Source organism: Lagenorhynchus albirostris, chromosome 14 (assembly GCF_949774975.1).
Source record: "Lagenorhynchus albirostris chromosome 14, mLagAlb1.1, whole genome shotgun sequence".
NCBI lineage: Eukaryota > Metazoa > Chordata > Mammalia > Artiodactyla > Delphinidae > Lagenorhynchus > Lagenorhynchus albirostris.
This window is the reverse complement of record NC_083108.1, coordinates 76,734,947-76,758,178: the sequence shown is the minus strand read 5'-3', so window position 1 is coordinate 76,758,178 and position 23,232 is coordinate 76,734,947. Positions and strand designations below refer to the sequence as shown.

General features: G+C 50.6%; 1 protein-coding gene across 2 annotated transcripts in view; it reads left to right on the top strand.

Moving 5' to 3' along the window:
- NOS1 (nitric oxide synthase 1) overlaps nucleotides 1–23,232 on the top strand; it is a 181,195-nt gene that overhangs the window by 87,784 nt on the left and 70,179 nt on the right. For both annotated transcript variants that reach the window (XM_060170350.1, XM_060170349.1), the window contains exons 2-3: nucleotides 5,344–6,485; nucleotides 20,758–20,884. In XM_060170350.1, coding sequence (XP_060026333.1) covers nucleotides 5,782–6,485; nucleotides 20,758–20,884 — 831 coding nt within the window. In that variant the 5' untranslated portion in view covers nucleotides 5,344–5,781. The remainder of the gene's footprint in view (nucleotides 1–5,343; nucleotides 6,486–20,757; nucleotides 20,885–23,232) is intronic.

The following is a 23,232-nucleotide window of genomic DNA, read 5'->3' as shown; positions in this document are numbered from 1 at the left end:
GTATGCATTTGCACCTTTCTTTTTTCACCTAATGATATATCTTGGAGCTCATTTCCTACCTGTAAATAGAGACCTGCATCGTTTTTTAAATGAAACATTCACTATACAGATGGGTTAGATTTTCAAACGACATTCGAACAACAAGATGTTAGGTCCTGGACTATTAGCCTAGGTGATCCCCTACTATGACCTCTCTCTTCACATGGTTTGAGGTGGGTCTTCTCTCTCCCCCACTCCTACCCCCATCACACCTAAAATTCCCAGTGGTCAACCTCAAAAAGTGACGAGACGTTTGCTCACTGTCTGTGTCATTTTTCTGGCTTCTTTAGAAAGCAGGAGTATCTTCTGCCTGCCTAGGTTATTAGTAGATGCTCGAGGGGACCTCAGGGACAGTGGGGTGGCAGGGAGGAGCTCTGGTCCAGGAGCCCCGACAGTCAGACTCGAGACCTCCATTGCCCAATGGCAGTGCAGTGTGAGCACGTGTGTGGTTTTTAACTGTATAGTAATTGCATTTAAAAGCAGCAAAAGCAACAGGTGAAATTAATTTTCATAATTGTGCTTAATCCAGTATACCGAAAACATGATCCTTTCAACATGTAGTCAACATTGGAAATTATTGAGATATCTGACATTCTTTTTTTCCTCCTAGTCTTTGAGACCCCATGTAGATTTCACTCTTTTTAAAATTTATTTATTTATTTATTTTTGGCTGTGTTGGGTCTTCGTTGCTGCGTGTGGGCTTTCTCTAGTTGCGGCGAGCGGGGGCTACTCTTCGTTGCAGTGCGTGGGCTTCTCATTGTGGTGGCTTCTCTTGTTGTAGAGCACGGGCTCTAGGCGCACGGGCTTCAGTAGTTGTGGCATGCAGGCTCAGTAGTTGTGGCTTGCGGGCTCTAGAGCTCAGGCTCAGTAGTTGCGGCACATGGGCTTAGTTGCTCCGTGGCCTGGGATCTTCCCGGACCAGGGCTCAAAGCCGTGTCCCCTGCATTGGCAGGCGGATTCTTAACCACTGCACCACCAGGGAAGTCGAGATTTCACTCTTATGTCACATCTCAAGGAACCAGTCACAATTCAGGGGCTCCATGGCCACATGTGGCCAGTGGCTGCCCTATTGGACAGACAGCTCTAGACACCCCCAGCTCTGGCTGATCCACGTTGGATGAGCACCCTCCCCCTCGCTTCTCCAGGCCTCTGTTTCTTTATCTTTGAGTAGGGGAGCTGGGCAATCTTTTGGATTTTAATGGCTGCTCATCATCCTAACATGGGCCGACTTTCAGCGCTAAGAATGAAAAGCCATGGGCAAGCCAGGACAAGCGGTTCTCCCTATTGTAGCTCAATGTCCACATCTGTAAAATGGGGATGATTGAACGTGATGAGTCAGGGCGAGGATGACAAGTAGGGCAGCTGATGCGGATGTGTTTGGGGGGAGGTATCATCTTAGGGGATTGTCTTTAGGATTAGGATCAACCCTGGTGAGTGCCCAGCACCCACTCGCTTAGAGCCAGGGCTGCCCTCTAGTTTCCTCCTCTGAACCTCAGTCACCTTGTCCTTCTGTAAAGTGGGGATAAAAATGACACGTGCTTTACAGAGTCGCTGTCAGGATGAAATAAGACACCCATGCAGAGGGTTCAGCACTGTGCCTAGCACACAATAAACTCTCCATCACTAGAAACTGCTACTGTTACCATCCCTCCAGGTGCAGACGTGGACCCAGGGTGGGGAGTGCCACACCCAAAGTCACACAGCGAGACGGTAGTAGCAGATGCTGGTCTATTGTGGCTCCCTCCTCCCTGGCGGGCGTCCCCAAAAGTCAGCCGTGAATCTCTTCGCAGCAAGATAAATGAAATAAATACACCTGAAACCACTGAACTACTCCAGTAAGCCTGGGTCCAAGTACTGTTTCCATGGTATGTGCTGTGGCGCGCACATGCATGTGATGTGTTTAAAATCACGGCTCCAAAGGTCTGAGCTAGGTTGGCGGGATACCCAGTACCCGTCTTCCTGTATCCAGTGCCTCATACCATGACTGGCGTGAGATTCCGCTGTGTGCTTTCAAGCATAGGGCCCCCTTCTACATGGCACATGACGTACATTTGGAGAGGCTGTGACGGAGGAGAACGTGCACTGAATTAACAACCAGGAAACCCGAATCACTACATATTATGTAACGATAACAGGAAGCCATTTCTTCTGAGCATTTGCTCTGTGAAGTTACTGAAAGCCTTGCACTTACTATTTTATTTAATCCTCCCAGTTACCCAGGGAGGGAGGAATTACTTGACCCATTTTACAGATAAGGAAGCAGAGCTTCCGAGAAAATAAAGAACTCCCCCAGAAACACACAGATAGAGCCAGAAAGGACCTTAAAAATCTTCCCTGTGGCAGAAGGGGGGACAACCACCCCGGGCGGCCCAGGATTGAGGCGGCTCCTGGATACTGGACATTTGCAAAGAAGGACAAGAGGCTCTCCTTCCAGCAGCGTAGTGTATTCTTTGGGGATATCGAACCTGATCACGGTCAGCATGAGGATGAACACAGGGCAGCAGATGAAGGTGTGTTTGGGGTGGGGGAAGAGGGATAGTGTCGAGGGATTATTATTAAGATTAGGACTTTGCCCCTGGTGAAGGTTCAGAAGCCACTTGCTTAGGCAGAGAGCTTGTTCAGCCCCACCCTGTCTCTCAGCAGACGCTGAATATCACTGCCTCTCCTAAGCCCTGCCTCTCTCCAGTTCCTTCCAAAGATCAAGCTGTCTTTCTAGGGCCAAAGTCTGAGAAACAGCACTTCAGTTTCCCAAGCAGCAGCCAACAGCCTCCTCTGATTTAGAAAGCGGCTGAGAAAGAGAGGAAAAGCTGGGCGTGGCCAGGGAGGCTTGTGGGTTGCTTTATTTCTTTTTTCTTTTTTTTTTTTAAATTAATTTATTTATTTTTGGCCACACTGGGTCTTTGTTGCTGCGCGCGGGCTTTCTCTAGTTGCGGTGAGCGGGGACTCCTCTTCGTTGCGGTGCGCGGGCTTCTCGTTGCGGTCGCTTCCCTTGTTGTGGAGCACGGGCTCTAAGTGCACACGGGCTCAGTTGTTGTGGCTCATGGGCCTAGTTGCTCCGCAGCGTGTGGGATCTTCCCGGACCAGAGCCGGAACCCGTGTCCCCTACGTTGGCAGGCAGATTCTTAACCACTGCACCACCAGGGAAGTCCCTATGTCTTTTTTCTTAAGCCAAGTCCTGGCTCTGTCTTTTGGTAAATTCTGGCCAAGCCAGTGTGGGGAAGAAGAGAACTGGGGGGGCCCCGCCTCCCCAAGAGCTCACCTTCAAGTCCCTTCTTGAATTAAAGAACGGAGCCCAAATGCCAAACTTGGGACACTCAGGAGAGATCTGGAGGTTCCAGCTTCCTCTGCCTGCAACTAAACAATGAGCATCCTGGGTTTGGTACCCAGAAAAATGGGGCTCCGGGAGAGTTAAGGAAGCAACAGCCGGGGCGGGGGCTGGGGCCCAGGTAGGGAGGTGGACCAGTCCTCCCCAGTTGGGAATGACATAGCGGTTCTGGATGGTTTTCTCTGCAAACCAGAACCCCGGCGGCAAGATGCTGAAAGACACTCCGCCTGTCAACACATGGGCCGCACACGCTCACACACACAGCAGAGAAGTGACACAGCACGAGGGCGATGCATGAATATACAAAGAGAGAAACACACACACACGGCGACACCAGATGGAGGAGGCAGCCGGGCTGGGTCTGGGTGTTCATGATCTGCTCACCCACAGAGAGGGGCTGGCGGTGTTGCATAACGCAAGCTGCAAAAGGGGCAGGTTGAACTTGCTAACCACCACCCACCTTGAGGGCGATCCAGGAGGCAGTGCCTCCTTCTCAGGGTGGCGTCTGCACCCACCCCCTACTCTCAGAGGCAGCAGGAGTTTATCAGCTGCCCCAGCCCTGGGGCGACCCCGGGAAGTCGCTAAAAGGAAAATAAGGGAGTGTCACTCTGTTATAGTGGCAGGTGGGGGCTCCCTCCTTGTGCGAAGGCATTTTGAGGATGCTGGCAGCAAGGGCTGCCAGGGTAGAGAGGAGACTGGGGCTCGGGCTGGGGGACAGGAAATGAGATGGAGAGATTCTCTTCCACCCCTACCCCCCAACCCCACCCACAAACCACAGATCACCTGCCCACCCCCAGACACGTAAGACACGCTTCCACAGCTGCCCGCTGTGCACGTGCCACAGGTGCACACACCTCACCTGGGCCACAGCCTCTCCAGCTGGCCTCCCTATGGGCCTTTGATATCCCATTTACTTCTCTGAGCCTGGGGGAGCTGGTGGGAGTTGCAAAAATCACTAGATTATAAACTTTTTTAAACTAGAGTATAAACTTAAAAGCTCATGCTCAAGAGTGGGGCAGATTTGAGTTCAAATCCTCCCTTCACCGTCATTCTGCACATGACCTTGGACAAGTCACTGAACCTGCCCAAGTTTCAGTTTTCTCATCGGTTGAAGGGTTACTGTGAAAATCAAAGGAGAAAAAAAATTAAGAATGTACGTGCGCAGCAAGTGCCCACTGTCTGTAGTCTTTGGGGCTTTTTCTTCTTCATTCCACAAATATTCGTTGAGCACCAGCTGTGTGTTTATCTAACAGTCCACGCTTCCTAATGTTTCTCCGTTAGGGTTTCAGACGGTCTGTGGTACACAAATGCTCTTCAGAGTTTGGTGTGGACCCCTGTCTTTGGTATTTATTAGACCAATTTTGGCTTATCACGGTATGGAATGTGGCCACGTCTGTCCTTTTGAACCTGGATTGTCGATCATTACAAAAATGGTCATAAAATCCAGTTGACATCCCTCATCGGTGGTTGCATAGAAGGTGGCGTCATTCCCTGTCCTGTGGGTTTGTTGTGGGCGGGCTTTGAGAGCAGCCAGAATGGAGAGCCCAGTGATCTCTGTCGGCCGAGCTCCTGACCTGAGGATGGAAAACGCTGCAAAACTCGGAGAGCCAAAGGCTGCATGACGGGTTGGAGTGGTGACTTCTTGCGGCGGGAAAGAGATAAGAGAGGTCTTCTGGTTCTTGCCATTTGATTTCTGGGGCTGACTGTCAGTGGTTTCCCCCAAGGAGCCCCTCGGTCTCATAGGGCTTCGATCCTGAGGTTGGAACCAGGCAATATGAAGCTACCTGCAAAGGTATGCCCCTCGAGGAAGAAGGATTTCATTTCTAGGTTGGCTTCAGAACTCCAGAGCATCTTATGGCTAGACTTCTCAGTTGGCTGCGTTTCCCATGTTAGTTTTGAAGGCGGTGTTGGACACTCCACATGCATCTCTCTCTTTTAATTCTTTTCTTCCCCTCCCTTTTTCCTCCTCTTGACCTCAGGAAGCCCCAGATTGGATCTGCGTCTGACGGGATGGCGATGCCCAGAGGATAGTGCCCGCTAGCCTGCGTCACCTCTAGACACATCCACCAGACACGTTTGCTCCCCGGTCTGCCTGACCTGTTGCTTAGGGACACGTCCCGCTGCTTCCCCTGACGTCTGCCTGATCAACCATCGCTTCCTTGGAGAATAAGGAAGGAGGCAGACACAGGAAATCATGCCACCGACAGCCCAACGACAATGAGTGAGTGACGCTGAGTTGACGTCAAAGGCAGAGAAAACCAAGACCAAGAGCAGCTCGCTCTCCAGACTCGCCTTGGCCCCTGCAGCGCCGGCCCCCAGCTCCTCCTCTCGTCACAGCCAGAAGCCTGGCCGCTCCCGGCGACATCGTCTCGGCTTGACACATTTTGAGGTCTTCCGACCCTTGGACACTAGACACCATGGAGAATCACATGTTCAGCGTTAAGCAGATCCAACCCAATGTCATCTCTGTCCGCCTCTTCAAGCGCAAAGTGGGGGGCCTGGGGTTCCTGGTGAAGGAGAGGGTGAGCAAGCCACCTGTGATCATCTCCGACCTGATTCGAGGGGGTGCCGCGGAGCAGAGCGGCCTCATCCAGGCCGGGGACATCATTCTTGCCGTCAATGGCCAGCCCTTGGTGGACCTGAGCTATGACAGCGCCCTGGAGGTGCTCAGAGGTATTGCCTCCGAGACCCATGTGGTCCTCATTCTGAGGGGTCCCGAGGGCTTCACTACGCACCTGGAGACCACTTTCACTGGGGACGGGACCCCCAAGACCATCCGGGTGACACGGCCCTTGGGTCCGCCAACCACAGCCGTCGATCTGTCCCACCAGTCGTCAGCCAGCAAAGAGCAGACCCTGGCAGTGGACGGGGCCACGGGTCCTGGCAATGGGCCGCAGCACGTACCAGACCAGGGGCAGGAAGCTGGCTTGCTCTCCCACACCAATGGCCTGGCTCCCAGGCCCCCAAGCCAGGACCCTGCCAAGAAAAGTTCTGGGGAGAGCAATAAACTGCTCAAAGAGATAGAGCCTGTGCTGAGTCTTCTCACCAGTGGGGGCAAAGGGGTCAATGGAGGGGGACCTGCCAAAGCGGAGACAAAGGACGCAGAAATCCAGGTGGACAGGTAAGCTCCACAGGTGCATGTGTGTGTACGTGTGTTGTACGCGAGCAGGTATTGCGACTGTCACAGCCCGGAAGCTAACCTGAGTGTCTCAGTCTTCTGCACACGTACATCCACTCAACCACGCTTGCCTCTCGCCCTGAAAATTGCTGTTGCAGGAACGCAGTGGGCGTGATGGCTGGCACGTATCTCTTGCCGTGAAACCCAGAGTTCAGAATCCTGGTAGCTGAGGTCCTGTCTTCCAGCAACCCCACAAGGTGGGGATTTTTGCAATCCACATTTCACGAGTGGGAAGACAGAGGGTCAGAGAGGAGGGGCCTTTCCCGAGGTCACCCGGTGATGACAGGCACGTGTACACAGCAGGCTTGGGCGTGGGTGGATGCCGAGGCTCTGGGGAGAGAGAGGAAGCACAGAGAGCTGAGAGCTGGGTAACCCCCAGCCCAGACTAGCTCTCTCCTGGTAATGGCCGGTCCAGTGCAAGGAAGCTTTGAAAAGGAGGGAATGGAGGCAAAGTAGAGAATTGGCCCTGACGCCCCCCAAACACTGGAGTTGCTCAGGTTATATGGGAGCCAAGGCTAGCACTTGAAGAGCTGGGTACCAGCCCCTCTGTATTTGCCAGATTGCCATTTTCTGAGTCTCTGGGGAAGGAGAGCTGGCAACACAGTGGGTGATTCTAGCTCCTTCTCTGGCGAGGAGTCAGCAGCTGGACCAGGTGGTCGGGAACTAGTCAGGAGAGAGAGAAAAGTTTCTCTCCGCCTTCTTCCACTCCCATCTAAGGTCTAGCGATGACCCTACAACCCGCGGTGTTACTAGGCGGACCCTTCTTACTTACAGAGGGAGGCTCAGGTCTGAGCCCCCCCCCCCCCGAGAAATCCAGGCCGAGATTTCCCAGCTCCCTCCTCAAGGACCCCTGAGTGTCCCAAGAGCATGTAGAGGTCACCAGGAAGTCCCTTGGGGGCCTGGATTAAAGCAGCTCCCCAAGCCCCTGAATGTATTCGTTTAACAAATGTTTGTTGAGGACCTACTGTGTGCCGCACTGTTATGGCACTGGGATAGAGCAATGAATAGACAAGTCCTCTGACCTTGAGAGTGAATGAAATTGACAAAACCCCTGACCTTTGGAAGCTTACAGTACAGTGGGGAAGATGAAGATGTAAACTACGTAGACCGTTCGTCATACGTGCTAAGTAGATAAATAGAGCGGGGAAGGGGTTAGGAAGTGTTGGGGAGGGTGACTTTTCAGATCGGAAGCTGGTGGGTCTCACTAGGAAGGCAACACGGGAGGACCCAGAGGAAGGGGGAGAGGGGAGGCTTGCAGCTTCATGGGGGAGGGGTGTTCCAGGCAGAGGGAGCGGCCGGTGCCAAGGTCCTGTGGTCAGGTGTGCCTGACACATTTGAGGAACTGCATGGGATCCAGTCCTCCTTCCTGGTGGGGTGGCCCCCAAACTACCCATTGGTGGGCGCCTCAGTCCGTGGAGCCCACCCCGGCCACCATTGCATCCTGGGGCTTTTCCAGCATCTGATACCAGGGCAAAAACTGAACCAGTGCCAGCGAGACCCCAAGTAGGAAGGTGGAGGCTCTGTCAGAAGGCTTGGGCAGAGGGGAGACAAAGGGCACCTGCTGCCCGCCCAGCCCCCGCCCTCCCAGCCGCCCCTTCTCACTCCTGTGAGTCCCCTGCACACACCCTGGAGCCTTTCCCACACCTTGGGTCCTGTCTCCACAAGAGACAGCGCGTCTTGGGCCCAAAACACAGGCCACGGTGTGGGCAGAGTTGGGCGCCCCCAGTGCCCTGCTGTCCATTTCCAGAGCTGGGGGCCAGGATCAGTCCTCAGGGTTCTCCTGGTGGCAGGGACCTGGTGCCTGATTCTCCCTCAACTAGGGAGGTCCCCCAGGCTAGAATCCAGCCCTCAGAGCAGCCACCTCCCAGGGGGCCCCACAGCAACACACCCAGTGGAGATGACGTGCTGAGCCTTGAGATAGCTTCTGGGCAGCCAGCAGGCTCCCCAAGGTCTCGCTCCGTGGACTTAAATTCTAAGGCAGCTGTATGGCCCAGAAGCAATCACTGGCCTTGTTTTCCAGGAGGCATTGGAAGTGTCTGTCCTCAGAGGCTCCTGGGCACGGCCTTGCCCCCCTAATCCTATACATGCGCCCCATCCTCAGCACCACCTCTCCCAGGAGGGGCAGCAGGGCAGTGAATGGGGCCATCGCACCGCATGGGGCAGCTGAGCCCCTGTACCAATGTCCCATGTACTTGCTTCTGATTCTCAGCTGGGCACAGGGTGGGCGTGAGGTGTGAGCCTCAGAAACCCCGGGGGCTCTATTTCCGTCCCACCCTGGCCCCGGGGGCCTGAATCGCCAGGTATGATGTGGAGAAGTCCCGCCTGTCACTGGGAGCTGGGCCCTCCATCCAAGGAGCCAACGTGACCGCCTCTCCCAGCTGACAATCCGAAGACAGGACTGTCGGCTGCAAGAGGCCGGAGACAGGACACCAGACTGAGATGAGATCATCGAGTGTGACGAACTTTAATGGGAGCCCTCTTTGTAGCCAAGCCCCAAGGGGTTTCTCCAAACACCATCTCAGGGAAGCAGCCTTGTGTCCCCAAGAGTGAGGGAGGGACACAGCGGTCTGCTGCGGGGCCCTGCTCCCGCCAGACCTATGTTACCACCTCAGGAGGTTACATCTGAGCTCTCAGCTGCCCTCGTCCATTCAGGGTCCTGCATCCAGGGAGCCCACATCAGTCTCACGTGCAGTGTGATTGACCAAAAGTAGCCGAAAAAACTGCTTTGGGGGAGGTATGATTTGGGAGAAAGTGACCCAGGGCAAGCGTATGTCTCCACGAAACCCACTAAGACAAATGGTTCTAAGGTTGAGTAATACTGTGTAATAGCATGTGTGCCCCCAGTTCAATGGCTAGATGCGAAGCTCCCCCGCCTTTTTTCTAACAAATATTTTTAAATGTCCCCTTCACTAACCAGAAGCTCATTCATGGAGCATAATACCTACCCGCACTTTACATTTTGTAAATCGATATAACGCCCTAACTATAAAACAAAGGAGATAGAGCATCAAAGTCATTTATAATAAAAGAGCCTATAATTTAATATATCAGTGCACAGGCATGGCTCCACCGGAGTGTCACATGTTTGCACCTAAAGATAGACTTGCTGCAAACACGACGGCGTCAAATGCAGATTGACACAGGTGTGTTGTGCTGGCAACTCAAATGCCACCTACAGCGTCACCTTGGTGATGTGATTTTCCAAAATGGTGAATGATTCCTGATAAAACGATGTCCTGTCTTTCTTTGATTTACCCAACAGTTGCGTGCATGGAAAGTTCAGTGTAATTTAAAGCCAAATTTATACAGAAGCCCAAATTGAGATCTTGGCTGAGAAATTGAAGCATGCTTTTCTATCTTAGTGGGTGTCCAAAGTTTGTGTGGCAGTCTGGATCCTTCTTCCTTGAGTGGGTTTGTCGCTGGTATTGCAGGAGGCCCCTCACCACCCCCCACCATGCCACCTCCCTCCCGCTGTGATGCCAGGAGCACTTGCCATCACCGTAACGACCACAAAAGCGCTCCCACAAGTTGCCACCCTGTCTGCTCACGGCTGAAACGTGTCTCGTTACGAATCGGTGTCCCAGTCCTCCCAGGGGCCTCTCCCTCCAGGCTGCTTTTCGGGGTGGGGTCAGACTGGCATCCCAGATGTTAGATGACAATGAGGCCAGCTGCCTGCCAGGCCCAGAGCCCCACATCCAGGTCACACTCAGTGTCCGCGGCATCTGGGTCCGAGCAGAGGTTGGGCCGTCACTGGTTCTCAGCAGCGACCTTGACTCTTCTGCCCTCTTGGCCTCATTTCCTTCCTCCGTCCTTCTTTCCTCTTGTCTGTGGACTGATTCCCCCGCTCTGTCTAGTCCCTTTCCCTCACGGGGCACCCCTAATCCTGTTGTGTGGCGTGCTGGCCCTTATCTATGGAGAGAAGTGATATTTACTTTAAACACAGTCTCATCCCTTCATCCCAGGGGGGAGGTGGCCCTGGCAGGCGGTGGCAGCAGGTGAGGGATGGTCAGGAAGGAAGGTGGTGATTTGGGGACCTTCTGTGCTTGGGAGCGGTCACTTTAAAATGCTGCATGTCAGAGGATATCCAGGTTGCTCAGCTTGCTGCCCTGAAGGAGGGTTCTAAAGAGGCCAAGGTCTCCGGTCCAGCATCCATCTGGACTCGCTGGTCAGCCTCGCCCTGTGCCCTGATAACTTCTCATCCACTCACAGGGCCCTTGGTTACTTACAAGAGTACCTTCACGATAGTCAACTCTTCCGAGCTTGCATGAATTCAGCTCCCTAAGTAGCACCTGTAGTTTTAGCCCCCGTTTATATAAGAAGGAACTAAAGCTCAGAGAGGTGAAGCAGCTTGCCCAGGGTAACACAGCACTGGCCACAGGGTTCTATCCAGGTTCTACCTAGACGTCTTACAGTGAGCGTCTACAGTTAAAGAGAAACCAGACAAGAGAACGGAGAAACGGAAGACAATTTTCCATTCTGGAGGAACGGAAGTCAATTTCAACCCTATAGAATCAGCTTAATCGGGGGAGGTGGCCTCCTTCTATGACAAGCCTGAGTTTTATCATCATCATGTTGGTCAGCCTCTGCTGAGCACTCCAGATGGGGCTGGCCCCAGGCTATGGTCTTTACATCAAGTAATTCACTTTCTCTGCATAGCACCCCGTTTTCCTGATAAGGAAACCAAGACTCAGAGAGGTGCAGTCACTTGTGCCAGGTCACACAGCCAGCCCATGGCAAAGCCAGAACTCGACCCTAAACCCATACTCTTGACCTCTACTAACTTTGTAGATTGCACTGTTGGCCACAGTGCCCTTGACCACTAGCCATCAAATTTCTGAGGACATCAGAATATTTTCTCAGTCTGAAGGGGAAACCGAGGCCCTGAGGTTGTCATCTACTAAAGACAGCGCCCCTGGAGCACTGATCTCAGACCGACCAATGACAGCATTGATTCCAGGACTGTCTGCATTAGAGAATCTCCTCCTAGGCTGCACTTGACATGCCTCATGGCTTTGAATCACTCTGGTGGCATTTTTCAACTAAGGCATTGACTCTGGTGACTTTGTCATCACGCTGAATCTGGGTTCAACTTTTCATTCTCACCCTGAACATTCGAGTGTGAGTGGCTTCCCCAGTCCATCCTTTCCTGGGCGGGGGACCGAGGTCCTATTTATAGCAGTTATTGCTCTTGTTCTGTGCCCTCCTCCCGTCTGTATCCCTGCCACCTGGCCCAGCGGGCACCCAGACCCTCATTCTGGGGCAGAGCTATGGAAACAAGCCCGCCCACCTCAAACTGCATGTAACCAGAGGGCTTCTCTCCATCTCTCAGTTGCTGGATATTTATGGAGCGACTATTCCGCCTCAGATACTGTCCTAAGAGCTGGGGATCCACTGATGATCCATTATAGAGTCATATCATAGGCAAGAAATGAATAATAAACAAATAGACACATGCAATCATTTTAGATAGTGATACATGATGTGAAGGAAGTAATACATTGACTTCAGGAGAAGTGGCTTGGGGTTGGGTAGCACATTAGATCGGAAGGTCAGGGAAGGCTTCTCTGAAGGCATTTATACCGAGGCCAGAAGGTGTGAACCATGTGAAATCTAGGGAAGTGTGTTCCTGGCAGAGGGTACAGCAGGAGCAAAGGTCCTGAGGCAGGGATGAGGTTGATATGTTCAAGGAACTGAAAGGAGGAGGCCTGTGGGGCTTGAGTTCAGCCAATAGGAGGAGAGTGGTAGGCGGTGAGGTTAGACACCTGGGCAGGGGCCATCAACCATCCCACCACCGGCCATCCCATCCCATCCCCGTCCCTGTCACCCCCCACTCATTGTATCAGCCTTCATTCCTGTGGCTACTGTAACAAATGACCACAAACCTGGTGCCTTAAAACAACACATCTTTATTCTCTTACATTCTGGGGGTCTTAAGTCTGGAGGCTCTAGAGGAGATGATGTTTCCTGGCCTTTCCCAGGTTCTAGAGCTGTAACCCTTGCATCCCTTGGCTTATGGCCCCTTCCACCATCTTCAAAGCCAGCAGCACACCTACCATTTTGCTCCATGGTCACATGGCCTTCCTCTTCTGTGGTCAAATCTCCCTCTGCTTCCTTCTTTTTTTTTTTTTTCTTTTCCTTGCGGTACGCGGGCCTCTCACCACTGCGGCCTCTCCCACCACGGAGCACAGGCTCCGGACGTGCAGGCCCAGTGGCCATGGCCCACAGGCCCAGCCGCTCCGCGGCATGTGGGATCCTCCCAGACCGGGGCACGAACCCGTGTCCCCTGCATCGGCAGGCGGACTCTCAACCACTGCGCCACCAGGGAAGCCCTCTGCTTCCTTCTTATAAAGATAGTTGTAACAACTTTTAGGACCCAACCAGATAATCCAGGATAATCTTCCTATTTTCAAGATCCTTAATTTAAGCACAGCTGCAAAGATGCTTTGTCCGTGCGAGGTAACATATGGGTTCCAGGGACTAGAACTGGATATCTTTGGAGGCTGTTATTCAGCCTCCCATGTTCATCCACCAAGCCCCCTCCCCAAGCAGTGCTGTGGCCAGGCCCTGGACTGGCCGATAGCTGTCCCAGCCACCATCACCGTCAAGTCTCACTGGACTGGGTTCAGTGGCCTTGCTCCTAGATCCACCCGCCGCCACTCCCCCCACCCCGCCCCCTTTGCCACTCACCAGCTACATATTTTAGGAAAACCCCTTGACCTCTCTGGGCCTAACTTAGTTCCTCCATCAGTAAAAATGGTACATGCACAAGACGAGCCCTAAGATTCCTTCCGGAACAACCGTTCAGGTTCTTCCTGAAGGTCAACGGTAGCCATGCTTATTGCAGGCCAAGTACCCGACCGGTCCACCTCCTGTACAGCCATACCCGGAAGGTTTACTGCTGCCTTCGACCTCTCTGGATTACCACTCCAGGAGGAGGAACTGCGACATCCCTTTAGGTCAGAGGTCACATACTGGGGGTTGAAGGTCAGGAGTAGATCTCCCATGAGTTTTATCTGGCCTGCAGAGTTTACTGAAAAAGTGAATTTGTGGCAAAATAGATAAATCAAGAGATTTTACATTAAAACCGATTTCGAGCCTCTCAAAAAAATAGATCAGAAGAGCTGTTAGCAAGAGGTCCACATCCTGGCGAGCCAATCAGCCATGGGAGCTGGGATCCAAACTCAGCCCCAACCCCCCAGCCTGGAGCCTATAGACACAAGCTGGAGAATCGTGCCCCGCTTTTTTTTTTTTTTTTTAAATAAATTTATTTATTTATTAATTTTGGCTGCGTTGGGTTTTCGTTGCTGTGTGCGGGCTTTCTCTAGTTGCAGCGAGCAGGGGCTACTCTTCATTGCGGTGGCTTCTCTTGCTGCAGAGCACGGGCTCTAGGTGCGCGGGCTTCAGTAGTTGTGGCACGTGGGCTCAGTAGTTGTGGCTCGCGGGCTCTAGAGCGCAGGCTCAGTAGTTGTGGCGCTCGGGTTTAGTTGTTCCACGGCATGTGGGATCTTCCCTGACCAGGGTTCAAACCCGTGTCCCCTGCATTGGCAGGCGGATTCTTAACCACTGCGCCACTGGGGAAGTCCCTGCCCAGCTTTGGTGACATTAGGAATGAGAGTCATGGTTGTTCCTGAGCTCAGAGGCCCTCGCCTCACTTCTCAGCTACAGCACTTGCCATGGAATTCCTGCTCTGAACAGCATACCTTTCTCTTTATCAAGAACTTCCCCACCACCACCCCAGGGCTTCCCTGGTAGCGCAGTGGCTAAGAATCTGCCTGCCAAGGCAGGGGACACAGGTTCGAGCCCTGGTCCGGGAGGATCCCACATGCTGCAGAGCAGCTAAGCCCGTGGGCCACAACTACTGAGCCTGTGCTCTAGAGCCCGTGAGCCACAACTACTGAGCCTACATGCCTATAGCCCATGCTCCTCAACAAGAGAAGCCACCACAATGAGAAGCCCCCACTCGCCGCAACTAAAGAAAGCCTGCACGCACCAACAAATACCCAACGCAGCCAAAAATAAAATAATTTTTTAAAAAAAGAACTTCCCCCGACTCCAGCGGGATGAAATCTAGCAGGAAAGCTGCAGAGCGACCCCACGCCCACTTCCACCGCCCCCAAGTCTTCCAGCTTCAGCTCAGCTCCCATCATCCGCAACCAGGTAGAGGCGGAAGCCAAAGGCCGCTGGAGTGTGGAGGGCGAGAAGGGGGCTGCGGGAGAGTGTGGTGTCTGCCGAGAGATGCAGGCAGGGCTTCCTGCCAGGGCCAGCTGCTCCTTGGCGGCCTCCTCGCCTGCCTGGGCCGGAGCAGGCCGTCCCCACCTCCAGGCTGCGCCCCGCACACAGGCCGGGCCCACCTGCTTCCCATCCTGGGTCCTCGGGGCGGGTTAGCGGTCAGCGCGGGGCCGACCAGCATACGTGCAAACTCCCTGTGGAGTCAGACCCAGGACCCCCATGCCCCCTGCATGAGAGATCAGGGGAGCCTCAGTTGGAAGGATCTGGCAAAGGTCCTTGGAAGGTTTAGAGATGCTAGACCAACTCTTGGCTTGAGTATGATGATCCAGGTAGTCAAGTGGAAGAAAAGGGCTTTAGTTTAGTCCTTGCCAAAAAGCACAAAAAATACTCACCAGGTAGGAGGGAGGGCATTCTACCTGATCTTATGGGGGGAGGGTAAGGGGCGGGAGAGAGGAGCTGGGGGGAGGGTGACATTTCTAACCAGGAGGGGACCTTGCTGCTCACTACAAGAGTCTAGCTCAGAGCTCTCCAAGAAAAAAGGGTCTTCAAGGGTATCCCTGGCCGATGTGGGGTGCTTTTTTTTTTTGCGGTACGCGGGCCTCTCACTGCCGTGGCTTCTCCCGTTGCGGAGCACAGGCTCCGGATGCGCAGGCTCAGTGGCCATGGCTCACGGGCCCAGCCGCTCCGCGGCATGTGGGATCTTCCCGGACTGGGGCACGAACCCGTGTCCCCTGCATCGGCAGGCGGACTCTCAACCACTGCGCCACCAGGGAAGCCCATGGGGTACTTTTGACGATGCAGATTTCAGGCTTCCCACTATTCCAGACTCTCCAGGGAGTGGGCTCAGGGGAATTTTAACAAGCCCTTCAATGGATTCTGATGCCCCCTGAAGTTTGAGAACCACCAAACATGACCACATGATGGCTCTGTCCTCGCTGGTCTACCAGAATGCCAAGTCCACTGCAGGGTGGCCCTTCCAGGGCGATAAGGACACTGAGAGTACGTGGCAGCCACTTAGTGAAGGCAGGTTCCTCAGTCCCATCTGGAAACAAGGGACAACTAGTAAATAAGTCCTCATAGACCCTTGGGTGGGCGTGGAGCAAGGAACTGGGAAGCATGGGATTGGGGTCCTCGCCTGGAGCTAAGCTGTGCTTCTCAACAGGGAGGAGTATATTTCTCCCCCTGCCCGTGGGGACATTGGGCAGTGTCTAGACATTTTTGGTTGTCACAACTGGTGGTGGGGTGATGGGGGATGTTACTGGCATCTAGTGGGGAGAGACCAGGGGTGCTGCTAAACGTCCTACAATGCACAGGACAGCCCTCGCCACAAAGAATGATCAGACCCCAAATATCAAGAGCTCCGGGCTGAGAACCCCTGATCTAAATCAAGACCCCTCAGGCAGCTGGGCAGGACAGAGCCTCGAGAGTACTGGCAAAGGAGAGTCACCACCCAGGCTTCTCAGAAGTCAAGCCAGGCCCCATCCACTTCCATCTGTGGGCTCCCAGGGTGTTGACTTAAATGAAGCAATGATACATTGGAGTGACCAAAATTGCATTTAGCTGATAAATACATTCACCACCTCCGCCTCATTTTGGGGGGATATTTGCTATCTAGATTTGAGGTTCTTCACGAGTGTGAGGTCCAATCAAATGGCTCCCCTTCCCCATAAGCCCTGTTCACAGCGAGTCTCAGCTGGGAGGACAGCGAGACGGAGACATTTGATTTCGAAGCTTCCTCCCCTTCTCACTGGTGGTGTGATCTCTACAAGTTAATCTCTCTGGGCTTCAACTGCCTTAGCTGTAAATAAAGATAAATTTAGTTCATGTTTGGTTAGTGCTGACTATGTACTAGGCATTTTACAAGCATGACCTTGTGTAACCCCCAGGAGAGGTGGCATGTGAAACGGCCCTTGAAGGACGAATAGGAGTTGGCTCTCAGCAGAGGGAAATGAAAGGGCATCCTGGGGAGGGCAAGGATAAATGTAGGCGTGGACATAGTGTGCTCGTTGGGAAGAGAGGAGAGTGGAGATCAGGGCTAAGAGTGATGGGAGGTGTGAGTCTAGAAAGGAAGCAGAGAATTCCCAAATTTCTGGGCTCTGTGAACAAGACATGATATGCAATAGCTCAATGGAATATTACTCAGCCATAAAAAAAGAATGAAATAGTGCCATTTGCAGCAACATGGACGGACCTAGAGATTATCATACTAAGTGAAGTTAAATCAGAGAAAGACACATATCATATGATATCACTTATATGTGGAATCTAAAAAAAATGATACAAATGAACTTATTTACAAACCAGAAATAGACTCACAGACATAGAAAAAAAACTTATGGCTACCAAAGGGGACAATGGGAGAGGGGAGATAAATTAAGAGTTTGGGATTAACATATACACACTACTGTATATAAAATAGGTAAAAACCAAGGTCCTGCTATATAGCACAGGCAACTATACTCAATATCTTGTAACAACCTATAATGGAAAGGAATCCGAAAAAGAATATATGTATGTATAACTGAATCCCTTTGCTGTACACTTGAAACTAACACAACATTGTAAATTAACTATACTTCAGTTAAAAAAAAGGAAATGTCTGAGTACAGACCTCCTGCCTGGGCCCCCTTAAGCCCCCGGGGAAGACGCCCCTTTCTCAGGTGGAAGCCTTATATCCCTTCAGTCTTTAGAGACATTAAGCCTTCAGCCAGCACTGCCCAATGCTATGCCGCTAGCTATAAAGTGAAATAAAATTAAAAATGCAATTCCTCAGTGACAGTAGGCTCATTTCAAGTATTCAGTTGCCTCATGTGGGCCGAGGCTAAAATACCGACAACACAGGCAGACACGGAATGTTTCCATTGACTCAGGAAGTTCTCCTAGACCATGCTGGCTTAGAGGAATCTTGACTTTTATAAAGAACTAGCATTTTCTTTTCTCTGTTTTCTGTCTGATCAGCCTGTAAGCAAATTAGTAGTCAAAGCAATAGCAGAGGCCACAGGCTAGGCGCCATAAGCTTTACCTCATTTAACCACTGCAGTAACCCCGTGAACTGGGTATTATTATTAACCCTACTTTGGAGATGAGTATACTGAGAATTAGAAAGGTTAAGTATCGAAAATATCCAAATTCACACAGCTTATGACCAGCAAAGCTAAGAGCTGAACCCAGCTCTACCCAATCCACAGCCCATGTCTTAACCAGTAGGCTGGACGGCCCTTACGAACCCAGCAAGCGGATACCTCCCAGGCTGAGCAAATTCATGGCCATAAACCCCATATTCCCCTCAGACCTGGTTATCACGGACAGACTTGGGGTGGGGGTGGGAGCTGAGAATGTACCTAAATCTACTTCTGATTTTGTCCCCGGGTGCAGGAAACAAAATGCCTCCATGTCAGACGCTAATGGGTGTTCCCTATGGTCCCACATTAAAAATATTCTTCCCCTGCTCATCCCAGGACTGTCAAATAAGTTTGTGTTGACAGAACACTTCAAATGCGTTATTTCAACAGAGGTGTTAAAGGCTTTTAAAAAAAAAAAAAAGGTTGATAAAAGGAATTCTCCCTGCAGATTCACACAAGACAAGCCATGTGAGCGGTTTCAGAGTTGTCCAGGTAATTTTAACCCTGTAATTTTTGCAGACTGACCTCATTCAGTGAGAGATGTTGGATTCCTTGCTCTTTAGCCCCTGGCTTAGCGTAAGCATCCTGACTCCTTTTTCCTGTTTCTGTTTAAAAAAAAAAAAAGAAGGATCTGAGCCGAGCATCAGTTGGACCTAGTTTCAAATCCCAGCTCTGCTGTGTGCTTACTGCTGGACCTTGGGAAATTTACATAATCTCTCTGAGCTCAGTTTTTACATCTGTAAAATAGGCCTTTTAGTATCTGTTGAGATTAAGTGAAGTAACTTCTGTGCTGGCACCTGGTACATTACGGACCCTCAGACAGTACTAACCTCTCTTCTCTGCTGAATCCCCACTTACGGTCATGTGATATCCTAGGATCGGGAGTTTTAGAGCTGAGAGGGACTGGAGTGACATTTAGAGCAGCCATCTCAGCAGACAATTCCTCTGTTTATCACCGTGTAGGTAAACCATTGACTTGGGAAATGTCTGTAATCAAGAACCACTCCTGGTGTGTTTTGGTGACATTTTAAAGAGGGTAAAACAGAACGTTCCCTCTGACGATTGCAGACCTCTCCAAGCAAGGTGAGCGGAAGTGGCTTTGACGCGGGCCACCAGAATGCTGTGAAACAAAGCAAGGAGGGGGTTCTGGTTAGCCCCCCGCTCCTTGTGAGCAGCCAGAGGGGCCACTTACGGCCTTGTACTCAGAGCTTGGGCCCTGGCTTCTGATTCATCCCAAGTGACTGTCAGCACCAGATTGGGGTTTGGAGATTTCGGAGCTAGGACCAGGAGTCCCCAAAGCTGGGAACATGGAACAGAAGGCTGGATATGGCCAGCCTCGACACCTGGGACCAAAACTGAGATGGACCACAGAGCAAGCCACATCACCCAAAGTTGGGGAACAGACAGATACCATAGAGTGAAACTGGACGGGAGGGTTAAAAAGAGGCAGATGGTTAGGAAGCCGGAGGGCAGTGCTCAGGGGACAGGAGAACAGAGATGAGGCAGGACTGATTGGGAGGTCTGGGTTTTGATGCAAAGTCTGTCCCATTTCAGCCATGACTTCTCTCCATCTCTGAGGATGTTCAGCCTGTGGAATCTAGCCAAGATAGCCTCTTCTTGAACCTATCAGAGTTCAAGGGCAGAGAGCCAGGAAAGCTGCGTTGTTAAGAAGTCAACCTCCAGAGTCAGGAACAAGCCTGGGTTTGAATCCCAACTCCGTCATCCCTAGCTGTGAGGGTTAAGGCTAGTGATCTAAACTCTCTGAGCCTCAGTTTCCTCATCTGATAATGATTGTAAGGAAGATGATGGTGGTGATGAAGATGATGATGATGGTGATAATGTAAGGGGAGGATGATGATGAAGATTCTGATCTGATGAAGGTGATGATGAGGAGAAGGGTGGGAATGATTTGGGCAATAGCGTTGGTGATAATGAGGCAAATGATACTGGTGCTGATGGGGATGGGGGTGGTTGCTATGGTGACCATGGGGGTTATGCTGATAAGGAGAAGTTGGATGGTGATGATTACGATGGTGCAGATCATGACAATCATAAAGCTGATGGTGGATGGTGACGGGGGTGGGAACGATGATGAGAAGTGATGGTATCAGTAAGAGCCTCCACGTCAGAATAAATGTGGAGAGTCGGCTGGGATACCGTGACCTCGAGCGACTTAGCTTCTGTCTCACTTCTGCCATCTTTAAAATAGTCATTAACATTCATACCTACCTCCTATGGTTCTCCCAAGGACTAAACTCACTAAGACATATGAAAAGTGCTTGACACATAGTAAGTACTTAATAAATGCTGTCGTTATTAATAGTAGTATTATTTCTGTTGCTATGTTCCCCTTATTTTCAGAATCATTCCTGTTGATCCTGGGCTGGTATCACTAGTCGTGATCAGTGCTCTAGACGGCGCTTGTATGACTCATCACCTTGGCCCGCAGGACTGGTTTCCAACCCTATCCCTCTTGCTTCCTGTGTCTTCCATCATTAAGTTTCGGGGATGTTAAGCTGTCCAGGGGTTCTGCATAGGAGTCTGCTAGGAAAAGGGCGCCCCTGTGTTCCTAGATGAGGAAATGAGGGAAGAGGGAGGGAAGAACAAAATCTATGTCGTGGTCATTCTAAAACGATGTCCACAAAATGGGTGTGGGCCAGCCGTCAGTGCCAAGCTGGATGAGCTCACCTTCACGCTTGATCCTACGAAGGGGCAGGCTGCAGGTCCAAAGCTCCCCGTCTCCGTGTAGAGTCAGGTGGGTGAGCCCTGAAGGTTCTGCACTGACTCAGGACTTTCAGAGCAGGGTGGCCAGCCCGTCACTCCAGACGTCGAGTCTTCCTCACGTCCCCTGCCTTGCATTTCAGGGATCTGGATGGCAAATCACACAGACCGCTGCCCCTCGGTGTGGAGAACGACCGAGTCTTCAATGACCTATGGGGGAAGGGCAACATGCCGGTCGTCCTCAACAACCCGTATTCAGAGAAGGAGCAGGTAAGTGGTGGTGCCAGCCTGGCACCCACACTCCATGGCTCCCTGAATCCTCTTGGGGAGACAAATCCCAAACCACGTGGGGGAGGAAACCAGCCAGTGTAGCTGGAGAGCCGGGGTGGGGAGCCGAGGCCAGGAGCGCTTATCCTGGGCTATGGATTTGGGCTTGGGTATGGTTGAGTTTACTTTGCGACCTTGCTAGTTTTCAAATTTTCCTTCTGTTTCTACCAGGAAAGACATTCACATGGTTTTAAATTTAAAAGATATAGAAGATACATGGTGAAACCTTTTTCTCTCTCCCGTCATCCCAGCCACACAGTTTCCCTCCCCAGAGGCGAGCAGTATTCATAAATCATCATTTTAGGGGTCCTTTTAGCAATATTTTATGCATAGACAAACAAATACACAAACATTATTTTCACGTTTTTTTTTAACATCTTTATTGGAGTATAATTGCTTTACATTGTTGTGTTAGTTGCTGCTGTATAACAAATTGAATCAGCTATACATATACCTGTATCCTCATATCCCCTCCCTCTTGCATCTCCCTCCCACCCTCCCTATCCCACCCCTCTAGGTGGTCACAAAGCACCGAGCTGATCTCCCTGTGCCATGCGGCTGCTTCCCACTAGCTATCTACTTTACGTTTGGTAGTGTATGTATGTCCATGCCACTCTCTCACTACGTCCCAGCTTACCCTTCCCCCTCCCCATATCCTCAAGTCCATTCTCTAGTAGGTCTGTGTCTTTATTCCTGTCTTACCCTTAGGTTCTTCATGACATTTTTTTTTCTTAGATTCCATAAATATGTGTTAGCATACTGTATTTGTCTTTCTCTTTCTGACTTACTTCACTCTGTATGACAGACTCCAGGTCCATCCACCTCACTACAAATAACTCAATTTCGTTGCTTTTTATGGCTGAGTAATTTTCCATTGTATATATGTGCCACATCTTCTTTATCCATTCATCTGTCAATGGACACTTAGGTTGCTTCCATGTCCTGCCTATTGTAAGTAGAGCTGCAGTGAACATTGTGGTACATGACTCATTTTGAATTATGGTTTTCTCAGGGTATACACCCAGTAGTGGGATTGCTGTGTCATGGTAGCACTATTTTTAGTTTTTTAAGGAACCTCCATACTGTTCTCCATGGTGGCTGTATCAATTTACATTCCCACCAACAGTGCAAGAGGGTTCCCTTTTCTCCATCTAATTGCTTTAGGTGTAAGCTTAGGTTGTTTATTTGAGATTTTTCTTGTTTCTTGAGGTAGGATTGTATTGCTATAAACTTCCCTCTTAGAACTGCTTTTGCTGCATCCATAGGTTTTGGGCCATCATGTTTTCATTGTCATTTGTTTCTAAGTTTTTTTGATTTCCTCTTTGATTTCTTCAGTGATCTCTTGGTTATTTAGTAGCATATTGTTTAGCCTCCATGTGTTTGCATTTTTTACAGTTTTTTTCCTGTAATTGATATCTAGTCTCATAGCGTTGTGGTCAGAAAAGATACTTGATATGATTTCAATTTTCCTAAATTTACCAAGGCTTGATTTGTGACCCAAGATATGATCTATCCTGGAGAATGTTCCATGAGCACTTGAGAAGACAGTGTATTCTGTTGTTTTTGGATGAACTGTCCTATAAATATCAAGTCCATCTTGTTTAATGTATCATTTAAAGCTTGTGTTTCCTTATTTATTTTCATTTTAGTTGATTAGTCCAGCTTTGGTGAAAATGGGGTGTTAAAGTCCCCTACTATGATTGTGTTACTGTCGATTTCCCCTTTTATGGCTGTTAATATTTGCCTTATGTACTGAGGTGCTCCTATGTTGGGTGCATAAATATTTACAATTGTCATATCTTCTTCTTGAATTGATCCCTTGATCATTATGTAGTGTCCTTCTCTGTCTCTTGTAATAGTCTTTATTTTAAAGTCTATTTTGTGTGATATGAGAATTGCTACTCTAGCTTTCTTTTGGTTTCCATTTGCATGGAATATCTTTTTCCATCCCCTCACTTTCAGTCTGTATGTGTCCCTAGGTCTTAAGTGGGTCTCTTGTAGACAGAATATATACGGGAGGTCTTGTTTTTGTATCCATTCAGCCAGTCTATGTCTTTTGGTGGGAGCATTTAATCCATTTACATTTAAGGTAATTATCGATATGTATGTTCCTATTACCATTTTCTTAATTGTTTTGGGTTTGTTATTGTACGTCTTTTCCTTCTCTTGTGCTTCCTGCCTAGAGAAGTTCCTTTAGCATTTGTTGTAAAGCTGGTTTAGTGGTGCTGAATTCTTTTAGCTTTTGCTTGTCTGTAAAGATTTTAATTTCTCTGTTGAATCTGAATGAGATC